The sequence below is a fragment of the Cololabis saira genome, chromosome 24 (assembly GCF_033807715.1).
Source record: "Cololabis saira isolate AMF1-May2022 chromosome 24, fColSai1.1, whole genome shotgun sequence".
Taxonomy (NCBI): Eukaryota; Metazoa; Chordata; class Actinopteri; order Beloniformes; family Belonidae; genus Cololabis; species Cololabis saira.
In genome coordinates this window covers 8,845,890-8,861,398 of record NC_084610.1, presented here as the reverse complement: position 1 = coordinate 8,861,398, position 15,509 = coordinate 8,845,890, and the positions used below count along the sequence as shown (strand labels likewise).

At 41.5% G+C, this 15,509-nt stretch overlaps 1 protein-coding gene across 7 annotated transcripts in view; it reads left to right on the top strand.

Moving 5' to 3' along the window:
* The window catches only part of LOC133425014 (protein FAM184A-like), an 89,537-nt gene that overhangs the window by 51,559 nt on the left and 22,469 nt on the right, over positions 1-15,509 (top strand). For all 7 annotated transcript variants that reach the window (XM_061715657.1, XM_061715660.1, XM_061715656.1 and 4 more), the window contains exons 13-14: positions 2,066-2,187; positions 2,465-2,615. In XM_061715657.1, the coding sequence (XP_061571641.1) occupies positions 2,066-2,187; positions 2,465-2,615 (273 nt within the window). The remainder of the gene's footprint in view (positions 1-2,065; positions 2,188-2,464; positions 2,616-15,509) is intronic.

Below are 15,509 nucleotides of genomic sequence, written 5' to 3'. Positions count from 1 at the left end.
TTTTTATGGAGATGAAAGAGATGGAAACTTCAATCCTTTTTTTGGTTTTTGTTCTATTTGTGACATAAATTATGAATCTTGGTCAAAAATAAGTACAAGGTTCCTCAAAGTAGTCCTGGAGAACACGTTATACCATCCAGAGTAGGTAAGATATTGTGTTTTTAAGTTGTTTTGGTTCAAAAAGACTTTTGTCTAAATGAAGATATTTCATCTGGTTTTAAATAATCTACTTAAATAATTGAAAGAGTAGGAAGCTTGAATGAAGTGAGAAGTGTCCAAGCACAGAACCTTGCAGGACTCCACAACTAACTGGTTTGTGAGGAAGACTCATACAACTGAGGAAACATTCAATATTCTCTAATTTTAGTGATAATGTGGATGAGGTGCAGCAGTAAGACCTACCAGGACAAGTAGATGAAGATGATGAAGATGATGAAGTAGTTTATTTGGTCGATCAGTTTCCATTGATAAATACTTAGCATTTCATTTCCTTTTGTAGGAAAGAAATAATAAAAAAAGAAGTAAGGAATAAACTGACTAAAAGGTGTAGGCTGAAGCCTAAGCTTATTGTGCCTTCCCTTTTCAACTTTGTTTACTTCATAGTACTACCAAAAAAAAAAATGCAAAGTAAACACACATGCAAAACAAGAAGGAAGACAAATATAAATGTGACAGAAAAAACTAGTAAAAAAAAACCAAACAGAAGACGGATCTCAGAAAACTAGAGGAAACCAAAGACCAATAATTACATTTTTTGGTATATAGATATTATTATTACAACAACAATGTATGTATATATATATATATATATATATATATATATATATATATATATATATATATATATATATATATATAGTTCTGTATCACACCAATGTTCTGTATCTTTCGATTATATTAGATTTATACATCGTTTTAAAGGTATTTATTGAACTACAGTTTTTTAATTCATTATTTAGGCTGTTCCATATTTTAACTCCTGAAACCGATATGCATCTTTCTTTAGTATTTATCCTAGTTTTGGCTCTAATATATATATCAGTGCCTCTCAGGTCGTACCGGCACACAGTATAGACACACGTCCAGTGTTTGAGGCCGAGAGGAACTTGTCAGAAACTTGCACCAGTGCTGTTCTGCACTATGATGCCATCACAGAGCGATCACATTTCAGTAACGTTGCACATGAGTGAGCACTTCCCAAATATTATGAAGAAATATCTGGATTTGATACTGGTACTGCTTCAGGCTTCTCCACAGCTGCTTCCCTTTGCCATGTTTGTTTATGGACTCCTTCAGAACCTGCAGTGCTCTAGGCAGCTGGCTACGGGAGCCTTTGTAGCTCAAACATGCAGAGTTCACCTCCTAGTTGGGGCGAATCAAGGTCGTGGAGCTTTCACACCGCAAACAGACCGCATCCCAGTCTGCTGATAGCCGTACCTCTTCAGAAGAATGTATGTTCTTTCTGGGCTGACTGACCCATTATAATGGTTATCTAGACTTGCACCTAAGACAATGTGAGAACGAGGAGCAAAAGCTGAACAGTGCCAGGTCAGACAGCTTCTGTGCTACGTCTCTTCTTTTATGTTCCTTCAAAAGTTTATTCTTCTACTATTAAACATAATTTCTCTGGTCCCGAGCAGTGGAGTCTGGATTTTACGACTCACGCCAGCATTTTGTCACAGATATTAAGTTCTTGCAACAAGGCCATCAGGACAGAAAGAGGTGAGCCTCTGCAGCTGCTGGAAACTGCAGACCTGAGGAGCGTTGTCTCCAAACCAGCCCATCATAAAGGTTCTGCAGCACCTCGGTGATGAATGATGTGTAGGTGGGCTCAGCAGCATGACTCACTCAGCTGCAGCTACTGAAATTTGCCATGAGGTCACACAGACGTTAATTTTGAATTAACCGGTCCACAGGAACTACGTCAGTGAATTTAAATAAGTTGTTTCTAAAACTACATCTCAAGGCTGCGTTTTCTCTGAGAGACAATAAAGGATGAAATGAAGGCGCAGTGATGGATGATGCGCTACATGGCTGAGATTAGTGCATCCATTTGTGTTCGTAGGAGGAGATTGAGACCCAGAAGCAGCAGCATGAGGCCAGAGTCATGGCCATCCGAACGGAGGAGAAGCAGAAGATGGACAAGATGGCAGATGACTTGGATCAGAAATGGAGAGAAGCACTGCGGTGAGAAAAAAGACAAGCCATCACGTCTCCTCTTTTGTCAGGCTGTCGGCTTCATTTCCTTTGTTTTTCTTTTTGTATTTGTTATCGTATTCGTCTGTCATCTCTCTCCCACCCTTCAAAGTCACACTTGTTATTATCAGTACAAGTCAACTTTTTACCGAAGTGCTCATGGTTATTAAAGAGAACAAAAGAGAAATCTGAAAAAAAGCTTAGGAGGCATGAAATATTTAGCACACACACACACAGGTTTTATGAAACTGTGCCTGTTTTTCTGTAGGGAAGAAGTGCGCTTGCTGAAGGAGGAGTTGACGGAGGAGTATGAAGCCGACAAACAGGCGGCCCTGACTCAGGTGTCTCAGCAGAAGGAGCTGGAGCTGATGGCGGCGAGGGAGGGCTGGCAGAGGAAGGTGGAAGACCTGCTGGAACAGGTGAGAACCAGTCTCAGATATGATGCTCACCGCGCCGAGCATGCTGCAATCAAGTTGTTACATCGGATAAAACATCAATATTAGTGCTGACAAGCGATTTAAAAAAATTGTGTAAAAGATCTGTTATTAATGAATCTAATTGATCTCTTTTTTTAATATCACCTAGGGCTGAGCGATATAGATAGATATAGATTTTAATATATATCGATATATTTTCAAACGCGATATGGTACGAGACAATATCGTTTATATCGATTTCAAAAATATATATATATATATATTTTTTTTTTATGATTTTGATATAGCTTATTTTGTGACAAATTGACTTGAATGTTTTATTTGAGATTTGCACAAATGTTTGGTTATTTGCACAACTGTCAACCTCAGTGGAAAAGTCTGCCTGTTACTGTCTACATTGTATTAATTGCACAGTGTATTTTAATTTAATTGTTATGCAGGAAAGGGATATTTGTTTTATTTCATTCAAGAAGCATTTTTATTCTATATATGCAGGCAGTTTATTTTTATTTCATTTGTTTTATACATTTTGATATTGTGCAGACCTTTGTTAATAAAGGAACCTGTGTGACATTTGGCACGACATTGTATTAAAACTGACTGTTTTTTTAAGGGTTTGCCTCAGAAAAAAATGAAGCTAACAGAGATGCTATGCTATAATGCTTTGGGGGAAACCCCAATTAAGGCACAGAAAAAATATCGATATATATCGAGTATCGCCATTCAGCTAGAAAATATCGAGATATGACTTTTGGTCCATATCGCCCAGCCCTAATCTCACCTAAAAATTGCTGAGAAAAACCCTCAACTTGAGGTGTTTTCCTTTAAATTCATTACATTATGGCCATTGTGGCCGTTGTTTTCCGCCCACAACTCAAGCACAACAAGCCCACCGCACAAACACAGATTTCAAAATAAAGGCAAACAGAAAAGTAAAATTAGAGATTAAAAAATAGATTAAGCGATTAAAAAACATAATGCACTAAATATCGTATAATTAATTAATCGCAATTAACGCGTTAATTTGACACCCCTAGTCAATATCTAAACCTCGTAATGTATAGACAAGTGAAGATTTATAACTGTCTTTGTAAAGCTGTAGCCCAGAAATCTAGATGTTGGGCTAGTAAATTTGTTTTGAAGGTACGACAAGCTCATTAACTCCAAAGGTCATGTGGAACCAATCAAATCAGTCTATCCTTGCCGAGGATTAACAGGCTATTGAATCGGCTTTAGCACCGATAGTTAAAGACGCTGACTTCTGCTCCAAAATTGAACGGAAGATGGAACTCCAGTCATCCCTTCACAAGTAGATGTATTTTTCTGTTTTGCTGCAAAAACAGCAAAAGTTTGAATTTACTCTTCCAGACAAAAGGCCCTTGGGTGGGAGGCCCTTTGACCTTACATCTTTCTAGATGTTGGTCTGATCTATCAGACTGATGAAGTTTAAAAAAGTTTACAGGAATGACCTTTAAATTCAGTAAAACTTTAGTAAACCACTTATGAATGCTGAACTGGAGCACCTAACAACATTAAGGAGAGATTTAATTAATTTCCCTTCGGTGATCAATCAACAATTTCTTTTTTAAAGGATGGTGACAATAAGTTAATTTCACATAACCCGGTATCATCTGTATGTCCTGCTGTCGTCTGGGAATAATTGCGATGGCATTCTCACTGGGTCGGCCCCGGTAGCTCATTAATATCAACCAGTCTGAACTACAGCAGACGGATAAATATAATCACACAAACAGCAGCGGAGGTTCATTTGTCTTCTGCTCAATTGCTCAGAGGAATCTGACACTTTAATAAATAAGGAAATAAAAAATAACACTATACAAACTTTCCTCTCCCAGGCCTTCATTCACTGTTAGTAGCTACGGGTTGGGCTGTGACGGGTCATGTATCTCACACTGTCTGAATAGTATTTTACAAGAAAAAACACTTAAAGCAACAACCAACGCTGAACAGGTCAGTTGTCCGAATGGTCGTAATATTTTTAAACAGCTTTTTAAACGTGAAAAAGATGCAAAGCGATTAAGTCATCCAAGTCCAAGGACAGTCGGCGCCGGAGGAAACGGCCGCCATGGAGACAGTAAGGAGACTGGAGAAAGTACAGATGAGGAGATGATATTCCTCTGCTGTCCTCTCATTTTGAAAGAGGGATGTGCAGAAATCAGATTTAGAGACAGAGTGGCTTCCGTTAGGGACAGAATGATGGATGAGAGGTGCTTTTGTATTGATTGCTGTAGTCTTACATCAGTTTCTTGCAATAGTTTCCATGTGTACTTATTTCCACGCTGGTAAAAAGTAAAGTGGTGGAGTTTCACGTCTACCTGCCGCTGCGGCGGGAGGGCACAAGCCTTGTTTTCTATATATGAACTTCTACGATGAGACAACATGTTGTTATGAGAAAACCGACCCCAGAAGGACTTATGATGCTGTAGCTCTGCTCACACACTGAGAAGATGGAAGCGTTGCCCTCGAGTGAAGTAGAAAAAGCCGATTTTTCATGAGTTGATTAAAAAGTCCGCTGTTGCAGTGGTGCAGTGAAGCCCTCGTGAGTATAACGCTGACTGTTCAGTCAACTTTAACATGGACGTACCAAGTACTCTACGCTTTCAACTAGGGATGGGCGGTATGGACTAAAAAATGTTGTTAGGTTTAAAACAACATTACATAAATTCATAATGAGGAAAGACACAAAGACTACCTTGGAATGGGTTTTTAGCGCACTCCTGCAGGAGGGGGGAGAGCAACAGGAGTGCAGAGCAACGTAGCCCTCATTGAGAACTCCTGAGCTTCCCCCAAGATCCTCCCTCTAGAAGATGCTTTTATTAAGAAACTTTGACAGGAATTGATCATATAAGGACAATGCATAGTAAACAGTAGACAGTAGACATTGGGTAGTGGACAATGGGTGGAAGTGATAACGTTTGATTGAGTCCTGACATTACAGTGGTCAACTGTCACAGGACAGTAGTGAGCTGTCACCAGGTCAGTTCAAAACCTAGTAGATCAGGAAGTGGCTGATGTGGCTTCTGTTAGCCACGCATGTGACAGTTTCACAATGACAAAACAAGTTCAAAGGTTGATTTACCTCACAATGTATCATGATTATTTCTGGCATTTATCCCGATAACGAAAAAATGACGATAAAAAAAATACCAATTCAACTCCACCTTTTTAACTATGAATCTATCTCGCTCTCAGATCCGCCATGTTTGTCATCAACGGGAATTTATCTTCCTTTCTTTCTTTCTTTCTTTCTTTTTTTCTTTCTTTCTTTCTTTCTTTCTTTCTTTCTTTCTTTCTTTCTTTCTTTCTTTCTTTCTTTCTTTCTTTCTTTCTTTCTTTCTTTCTTTCTTTCTTTCTTTCTTTCTTTCTTTTTTCCCTTCCTTCCTCCTTTCCTCCTGCTCTTTCCTTCCTTCTTCCCTTCCTCTTTTCTCCCTTCCTTCCTCCTTTCCTTGTTTTCTCCCTTCCTTCTCCCCTTTCCTTCCTTCCTTCCTCCCTTCCTTCCTTCTTTCCTTGTTTTCTCCCTTCCTTCCTTCCTTCCTTCCTTCCTTCCTTCTTTCCTTCCTTCCTTTCTTCCTTCTTTTTTCCCCTTCCTTCCTTCTTCCCTTCCTCTTTTTTCCCTTCCTTCCTCCTTTCCTTGTTTTCTCCCTTCCTTCTCCCCTTTCCTTCCTTCCTTCCTCCCTTCCTTCCTTCTTTCCTTGTTTTCTCCCTTCCTTCCCTCCTTCCTTCTTTCCTCCCTTCCTTCCTTCCTTCCTTCCTTCCTTCCTTTCTTCCTTCTTTTTCCCCTTCCTTCCTTCTTCCCTTGTTTTCTCCCTTCCTTCCTTCCTTCCTTCCTTCCTTCCTTCCTTCCTTCCTTCCTTCCTTCCTTCCTTCCTTCCTTCCTTCCTTCCTTCCTTCCAAAAATCAGTTTACACAAAAACATCAACGGGAATTTATCATTTTTACCGTGAGATGATAAATTCTGATCGTGAGGAATTTTTTTGACGGTATATCGTGAACGGTAAAATATCGCCCATTCACTTTCAACATCCAGAGTGCACTTGCCTCACTATTATTAATTGTTGTGATGATATTGAGGTAAATAATCACGTTATTACTTCATTAGTAATAATAATGATTATAATTATCTTGCAGAGAGCAGCAGTGCAGCCTTTTTAGGCGCATTCAACATCTGTTATTACAGAGATTTTTCTTTCTTTCTATCTCTTCTGTGGATGTGAGAAAACATTGAATTGGCTCTGACCCCACTACCACTCTGGGAACCTGTTTGAGTGACAGCTCCACTCGATTCTGAAGCCTGCAAACAGGCTGAAGGCAAAATATTCTCTCAGAAGACAGAAGAGTCACTTCTAACAGCCCCTCCCACAGACTTGGCGGTGGTTAATGTTTCATTGAACGTGATGAGGTTTGATGTCATAAACAGCTTTAACGTCTCATCCTTCCCACAGGAACACTGAAATGAATGAAATGCCAAGTTTTTCTGGCGTTGGCCAGCGGCTAAGACATATTCCTCAGCCCTGTGACCTTATATCCATATATATGCTGCACATAAACATTGATAGTGTATAGTTTTCTGTCTAAGAGGAATGGAGATTAGTTGAGGTAGATCTCTTAGACCTCCCCAGGCCGGACTGAAAACTCTGCAGGAAAAGCAGGCAAAATAGTTTCTTTTCTGAACATACTTCTGCGTAAATCAGCCCCCGAATTCTTTAGAGGCTGGTTTAGTGTTGCCAAGCCGCCGGCGGCCTCAGTTAATCATGTTCTGTCACTTGCGAGCCTGCAGCCTTCCGTGTCTTTGACTAGTCACCTGTGAGGGAGTGTTAATAAAGTCATCTGTTGTTTGGGTTTCAGACCAATTTTACAAGTAATTTTTTAGGAAAACTGTCAGAAAATAGTGAAAAATGACCCCCAAGAACAATCACTCACCTGCAAGCTGGAGATTTGCTTTTACACGTACCATACTTTTTTTTTTAAACATTTTCAGCAATCACATAGCAGATTTAGTAACTGTTTTAGTCAGTGATGCCAATTAAATTTAAGTCCCTGTGAAAAATGTGGCTTTTTTTAACCGAATATGAAGACAGGCTGAAAATAAATATATCTAGCGTTGTCATGTGTCTGAGCAGCTTACTCTCGCCGTGCACATGTAGCACCGTGTGTGACTCGGAAGTGTGCAAGGTTTTTTTTATCTTCAAAGAGCTTTGCTGATTGTGTAAGCATCTGTTTATATTTGTACCGGTGAGTGATTGTGTTTGAGCAGACCTTTTCAGGGACTGACACTTCAGTCACATTCAGGTTCATGAACAAGCGAAGCAGTGACAACGCCGGCAGCTCCCGCGGCTCCTCCAGAACAATCCCTCACAACCGTAACAGATGGAAAATATAATCCCTTCAACGTCACACCCCTCTCCCCGTTTGGGACGCAGGAAAAACTCTTAAAAGTCAGACAGTCCTCTTCCAACAACCCTCACGCACTCCTTTGGGTGCTCCGGGTCTTGGCTGCCATCTGATCCCGCTCACAGCCAGATGGTGATGAGTTTCAAACTCTCCTCGTCTCACCTCAAGAGTCGAGAGCGTAAGGCCACATAAAGGCAATCATTAACTTACCAAGGGTACTGATAGTGCATATGGACCACCTCGTGTTTGAAAGTGTGTTGCTTGTGCACAGACTGGATTTGGATCTGGGTTGTCCCTCTGAACTGAAGCTTTTCCAGTGATTTCTACCATGTAGTAGAATTGTAGTTCTCCAGACCACTTTTTTGAGGTCTTAGGGCCTGATTTACTAAAGGTTTGCGTGTGTAAAAACGTGTGCAAACTTGACATCACCCGCAAACCAATGTGCAAGCTGATCTACTAACAGCGTGCAAAGAGGACTGCGCCTCTCAAATGAGCAAAATAGCACACGCTGTTCATTTAGTACTTTTGCCCTGATGAATAATGAATATGGGGCGTACCCACCAGAACGCGCTAAATACTGGGAGGGGAAAATGCAAATTGGTCCATTTACCACGCGCAATGAGATTTACCAAGCCTGAAAGTTATTGCGCGTATTGTGATTGCGTCTGTATTTAATACGTTCGAAAGGAAGGTGCTAATCTGCTGCTGCTGTTATTGTGGCAAGGAGGCGACATCCAAAATCAAAGAATAGCAGAGAGAGAGTCTTTATTTTGCTGCATGCTATTTTAAAAATGGTTGCACAAGTTTTATTAAAGGCCACTTTTTGTTTAGTTCTTCGCCTTATATCTTGCCACCTTCTTTTAACCTCATCTGCTGTTCCTTTTGTCTTACCAACTGCATTTATTCTATCGCAGATTTTCTCCCATATTGCGTTTCTTTTGGTAATGTTTAAATGTCTTTGCTGTAGTTCATGAATGTGTTTATTTGCCTCTTCCACTAATATCTCTAACTCCAACTCGTCAAATTTCATTTTGCGCTTGCGACTATCCTGCTTTCCATCCAAACTCTCCATGGAGCAAACCGTAAGACACGCAACACCTCATTTAAATACTGCTGTTTGCACCTGTTATCAATTGCGCAAGCATTCTTAGTTGATCACCTGCAAAACACACAACAACAGCACGTGCAAACTTTTTCAGTGCACACGCAATTTAGTACTCTTTATTTAGGATCTTAGTAAATCAGGCCCTTAGTGTTGTCATGGCCTCGACAGTATTTGGTCTCGGTCTTCTCTCGGTCCCGCCATGTCCCGGACTCGGATAATTGAGATGCCGTTGCACACCAAGGTGACAGAATCTTGTATCAGCAGTTCTTCCTCTTGTTAATGTACAGTTTTGTAAACTATTAGTATTTTGCATTTGATTTAATGTTTTGGTGCATCTGCATGTGTGTCTGTATTTAATTACAGTTTTGTGTTTATAACAGCCTTGTTAGAATAAATATATGGCATCATTGGTTTTTGAATAATATTTGCATATTGTTGTGATTGATTAAGAATGAGGTCTATGCCATTTCAGTGATGCTGATTTACGGTGTAATGTGGCTACTATAATGGTAAATAATGCAATTTCAAGTCGATAATTGTTGTATCTTTAATATTTAAAATTCACGTTTCATTTAGAAATGAAGTATAATTCAAATCAGTAACATTTACTATTCATTCCTTTTCTGAGGTGGAGGGGGATGTTGGAGGCTGGTTATTATGTTAGATGACTTTGGGACTAGTTAGTAGTCGAGTCAATCCTCCAATAGTGTAGAAATAGCGGTAGTGCAGTTGCCACACATATCTGATCTCAGCTGATTGATGAAAACATTTATAGTGAGTTCAACATCATCATCCACTTCTCTGTGTTATCGTGCTGCAGTTGAATACAAGCTCATATGGAAACTAAGCAGCTGAACCAGGATGGAGGTGATGTTCTACAATCACACAAGATGAGGAAATAACTAGGTTTCTTTTTGGTCTCGGGTTTGAGCTGAACTAGTCTTGGTCTTGACTTGGTCTTGATACTCTCTGGTCTTGGTAGTGTCTCAGTTTAGCAGGTCTTGTCTTGACTACAAGTCTACCATGTAGTTCCACTTACTGAAACCAGTCCCCACTGCTTCTGCGTGCCATTTACCAGGCGTTGCTTAAGACCCCTGCTCTGGACCAGGAAGGTCCAGTTTGGATTTAGCTTCTAAAGCTTGCCGGCTACTTCTCCGCTCTAGCCATGATGAAGGGGCGAGTGTCTCCATGTCTGAATCTTCCCTAAAGGAACTTCTCTGTGGGAGACCGAGCCAGGAACCATGTAGCTCCACCATGTAGCTCCAACAACACTCCCCGCGGGTCCTAACGCCACAAGATGAAAAGACGTGGAGATGTATGACACTGATGAATTTTACTGTGATAAAAGACATGAAAGTTTGATTCCTTACGGCGTTCTTCAGCCATAACCATAAAGGAGAAAGTCTCAGTGTACTTCTGCACAAAGTCCCAACAGAGCTGGAGTTTTATTACAAAAATCACGTCCGACTGATGTGAAATTGAACTTTTTTTGGCTTCTTACTCAGCAGGATCTTACTTCACAGAGATGCTGTTAACTGGCACATGATGTCATATTTTGCTGTGCAAGTAGAAATACTTTGAGACTAGAAAGGACAACAAGGACAGGTATAGAAAATGAGATCTAAAACTGCTCATTTGTGCTTGAAGCATTTCTGTTTTCAAGCCCTCAGCGCTCGTCGAACCTGCAGCGCAAGCATACGCACTTACTGTACCTCGCGTTTATATGCAGGAAATAAATAATTCATGTGCTTGGATGCAGGTATTAGTACAGTGATCTTCAATGTATTGACCTACTTACAGCTCCTCTGAAACACCAGCAGGACTGCAGATTCAAAGACTCCTCAGAGCACAGGGAAAGAAATAACATGGCACGTTGTGTCTTTGGCGTCTAGCTCTGACGTGACGCGGGTGATTGGTGATTCAAAGTAACATTCGTCAAAGTGACGACAAAAAGACTCGTGAGAAGTTTTTAACTGAGAGGATTATGTGAAGCGGCAGGGAGGAAAATCAGCACCTCCACGTCGGAGATCTGGGTTCACAGTAGGGATGGGCGGTATGGACTAAAAAATGTATCACCATAATTTATTTATCCCGATAATGATAAAAATGACGATTAAAAAAAATACCAATTCAACTCCACCTTTTTAACTATGAATATATCTCGCTCTCAGATCCGCCAGGTTTGTTACACAAAAACGTATCAACGGGAAATTATCCTTCTTTCTTTCTTTCTTTCTTTCTTTCTTTCTTTCTTTCTTTCTTTCTTTCTTTCTTTCTTTCTTTCTTTCTTTCTTCTGCTCTCTCCTTCCTTCTTCCCTTCCTCTTTTCCCCCTTCCTTCCTCCTTTCCTTGTTTTCTCCCTTCCTTCTCCCCTTTCTTTCCTTCCTTCCTTCCTTCCTTCCTTCCTTCCTTCCTTCCTTCCTTCCTTCCTTCCTTCCTTCTTTTTTCTCCTTCCTTCCTTCCTTCCTTCTTTTTTCCCCTTCCTTCCTTCTTTCCTCCTGCTCTCTCCTTCCTTCCTTCCTTCCTTCCTTCCTTCCTTCCCCTTTCTCCCTTCCTTCCTCCTTTCCTTGTTTTCTCCCTTCCTTCCTTCCTTCCTTCCTTCCTTCCTTCCTTCCTTCCTTCCTTCCTTCCTTCCTTCCTTCCTTTTCCTTCCTTCCTTCCTTCTTTTTTTTCCTTCCTTCCTTCCTTCCTTGTTTCCTTCCTCTTTTCTCCCTTCCTTCCTCCTTTCCTTGTTTTCTCCCTTCCTTCTCCCCTTTCTTTCTTTCTTTCCTTCCTTCCTTTTCCTTCCTTCCTTCTTTTTTCTCCTTCCTTCCTTCCTTCCTTCCTTCCTTCCTTCCTTTTCCTTCCTTCCTTCCTTCTTTTTTTTCCTTCCTTCCTTCCTTCCTTGTTTCCTTCCTCTTTTCTCCCTTCCTTCCTCCTTTCCTTGTTTTCTCCCTTCCTTCTCCCCTTTCTTTCTTTCCTTCCTTCCTTTTCCTTCCTTCCTTCTTTTTTCTCCTTCCTTCCTTCCTTCCTTCCTTCCTTCCTTCCTTCCTTCCTTCCTTCTTTTTTCCCCTGCCTTCCTTCTTTCCTCCTGCTCTCTCCTTCCTTCCTTCCTTCCTTCCTTCCTTCCTTCCTTCCTTCCTTCCTTCCTTCCTTCCTTCCTTCCTTCCTTCCCCTTTCTCCCTTCCTTCCTCCTTTCCTTGTTTTCTTCCTTCCTTCCTTCCTTCCTTCCTTCCTTTTCCTTCCTTCCTTCTTTTTTTTCCTTCCTTCCTTCCTTCCTTGTTTCCTTCCTCTTTTCTCCCTTCCTTCCTCCTTTCCTTGTTTTCTCCCTTCCTTCTCCCCTTTCTTTCCTTCCTTCCTTCCTTTTCCTTCCTTCCTTCTTTTTTCTCCTTCCTTCCTTCCTTCCTTCCTTCCTTCCTTCCTTCCTTCCTTCCTTCCTTCCTTCCTTCCTTCCTTCCTTCCTTCCTTCTTTTTTCCCCTGCCTTCCTTCTTTCCTCCTGCTCTCTCCTTCCTTCTTCCCGTCCTCTTTTCTCCCTTCCTTCCTTCCAAAAATCAGTTTACACAAAAACATATTCAACGGGAATTTATCATTTTTACCGCAAGATGACGAATTCTTATCGTGAGGAATTTTTCTGACTGTATATAGTGAACGGTAAAATATCACTCATTCCTAGTTCACAGTGGGAAAAGTGTGGGATGGATGGAGCGGGAGATTCAACCAATAGGGAAGGCTTTCTGTGGGCCGGTCCCTGGATTCCTCTCTAGGGAGATGTTTTTATGTCCCAGGACACACCGGAGCGATCGCCTCTCTCACATGAGGTGCTGGAGGACGGATGTGTGGATGAACCTGAAATAGGCCCAACGTTGATTTTTCTGATCCATATCACGCTTTCTGCCCAGCGTATTTACAAAATCAGTTTAAGATACACTTTGGCAGCAGAACATCACTCAGAACCGCCGTTGGAGATCACTAATTAACTCCAATGGCAGCTAATTTAATCACTTGTAGACGGACCTCAAAAGCTCTGGAGTCGACCAGTTTGCCTAATTAATTGTTTACCTCGTGTGAAACATGTGTAAGAAATGTTGGGTTCGATGAAGTGCTGTGGCGCTCCATCAAAAAAATGTATAAATGACAAACAGATGCAAATTTGACGACATAGCGTGCAGTTCTGTTTGCGTAGGTGGACGTCTCGTTACAATCTAATCACTTTTTCATTAAGATATTTTCAAAATAAGAGTCTAGCCCCCGGCTGCTGGTGTGTGTTGTGGTTAATTAATGCTTGGAGGTTGCTTGAGGTGTTTTGTGAGTCTCCTGTGTCCAGCTGTTATGCTGTAAATATATTTAAAAAATCAACGATTAGCTGTAACAGACAGGACGGGAGGATAAACTTGAGCAGGTCACCTGTCTTTTTTTTCTTTTTTCAATCCGTATCCAATATAGAAAGCTCACAAACGTCATCCCGGCCCTGCTGCTCATCTTCTCATTTTAAATCCATCTTACCTTACAGCTCCTAATGTCGTACTTCCACCGCTCCAAATCCTGCCGGGGATTTAACGGGGAGGAAGAGTGGCGGCTGAAGGCCCGGAGCCAGCTCCCTTGAGAGAGTCCTGCCACTCACACACACTAATAGCTTCAGTATCTCCCCAAAACAAAACTGTTTTGTATGCGCTGATTGCACTAATGCGGGCTGGTGTTCTGTTATTTGGCTTCTTGTGCTGTCGCTCAGTTGGTGACTGGCTGTCAGCTCGCTGAGAAGAGCCTTGAAACTTCCACAGACGGCCCTCGGTGTCTGGCTCCCCTCCCTGTGTCGGTATCACCACCAGAGAGTCGTTGTCACAAAATCTAGGCCGTCTCCGGCTCGAGCTGTCGTATGAAGACATATGCATGAGGAATAACAAAGACAGTGATGAAGTTGACATAATTTAAGAGACCTGCCCTTTGAGTGACTTATGTTTCCTGGAGGTTTGCTGGAAAGAAGATCACACCGATGTGGAGTACATATTTGGAGTCCTTGGCCGGGTTTCCCAGATCCAACCTCTCTTAAGGATTTAAGAGAGGTTCAAAGAAGGTTTGAACTAAGAGAGAATCCTAAGATACGGGTGTTTCCCAGATGACTTCTTAACACCGTCCTTTAGTTTCGCTCTTTCAGAAGCTCTTTGGAGCAGCTGTCCGGTTCTGAAACCAAATCAATCGATGCCAGGCAAATCGATCACCGATCACTATCAGCGCATTTTCACATGCAGCACTGCTGCCTAACGCACTAATTCACTGCTGCCTGTGCGTTATAATAAAAAATTAAGATGATAAATATAATTCAATGACCCTTTTTCATCCAAACGGTGCGTTACTCCGTTATTTCTGGCTACAGTGAGGCTTTTTTTCCCCACACGCAGAAACCGGGAGGAAACGGGGTGGGCGTTTGTGTGTGTTCAAAAACATGAGCCAAGAGAAGGCGAGTTTCGCAAATCGCAACGTGGAATTACAGCAATCCCGCGTTTTTCGCAGGGGTTATGTTCCAAAAAGAACCTGTGATAAGTGAAATTCTTTTTACAATTATAGAGGGCTTCAGATTGCAGAGATCATCCCCGCCACGCACGCATTCCACTGCTCTTCTGATGCCGCTGCATCCCGACTCTGTAGCGTCTTTTTATCCTAAAGCCCGCGGTGCAGGTGGGTTTTTTCAAGAGAAGAAAATAGTTATGGGTCGTTGTCTTCGCTCTTTTTTCTTCTGGGCAAAAAGATTCTTTAATATAAACCGACACCATTGATTATATTTGAGACTGTAATGAACGATTCATCAAAGGATCCCGTTCAGCTGCTGCTTCCCTGTCATCACACATATAGGTGCTCGGGCTCGGGCTCGGGCAGGAGGATCGGTGTCCCGGCTGCCTGACAGCCCGGTCCGACAGCACGTCCAGGGGACTGAAGTGCTGACGCACCAATGCGTTCATAAAAACAGTTCTGCTTCGCGCACGGCGACGCGGTTGATTTGCAGCGAGAACATGCTGTATAGCAGCCAAATTATCAAATAAATGATATTCATGATGATCGTTTTATTTGTGCGTAATGCATAAAGCATATACAGGAACACACTTGTTATTCCTTATTTTTCTTTTTTTTCCCCCTTTGCTGTCACCAATAAATGCTAAACAATATAAATCTAAAGTATAAAATAGATCAAAATTTGTGCGGTGTGCATTGTTTTAATATCTCATTGCTTGGTGTAATATTGATTTGCCTGACGTGGCTGGATCTGTGAGTCTTTGTTCACTAAGATGGTTGTAAAGACTGGGTCAGCAGCATCTTTCTTTTCCTTCTTAATGAAAGAGATACTTAAGCTAAGAGCGACTCTGGGAAACGCGATTTTCTTTCACAGG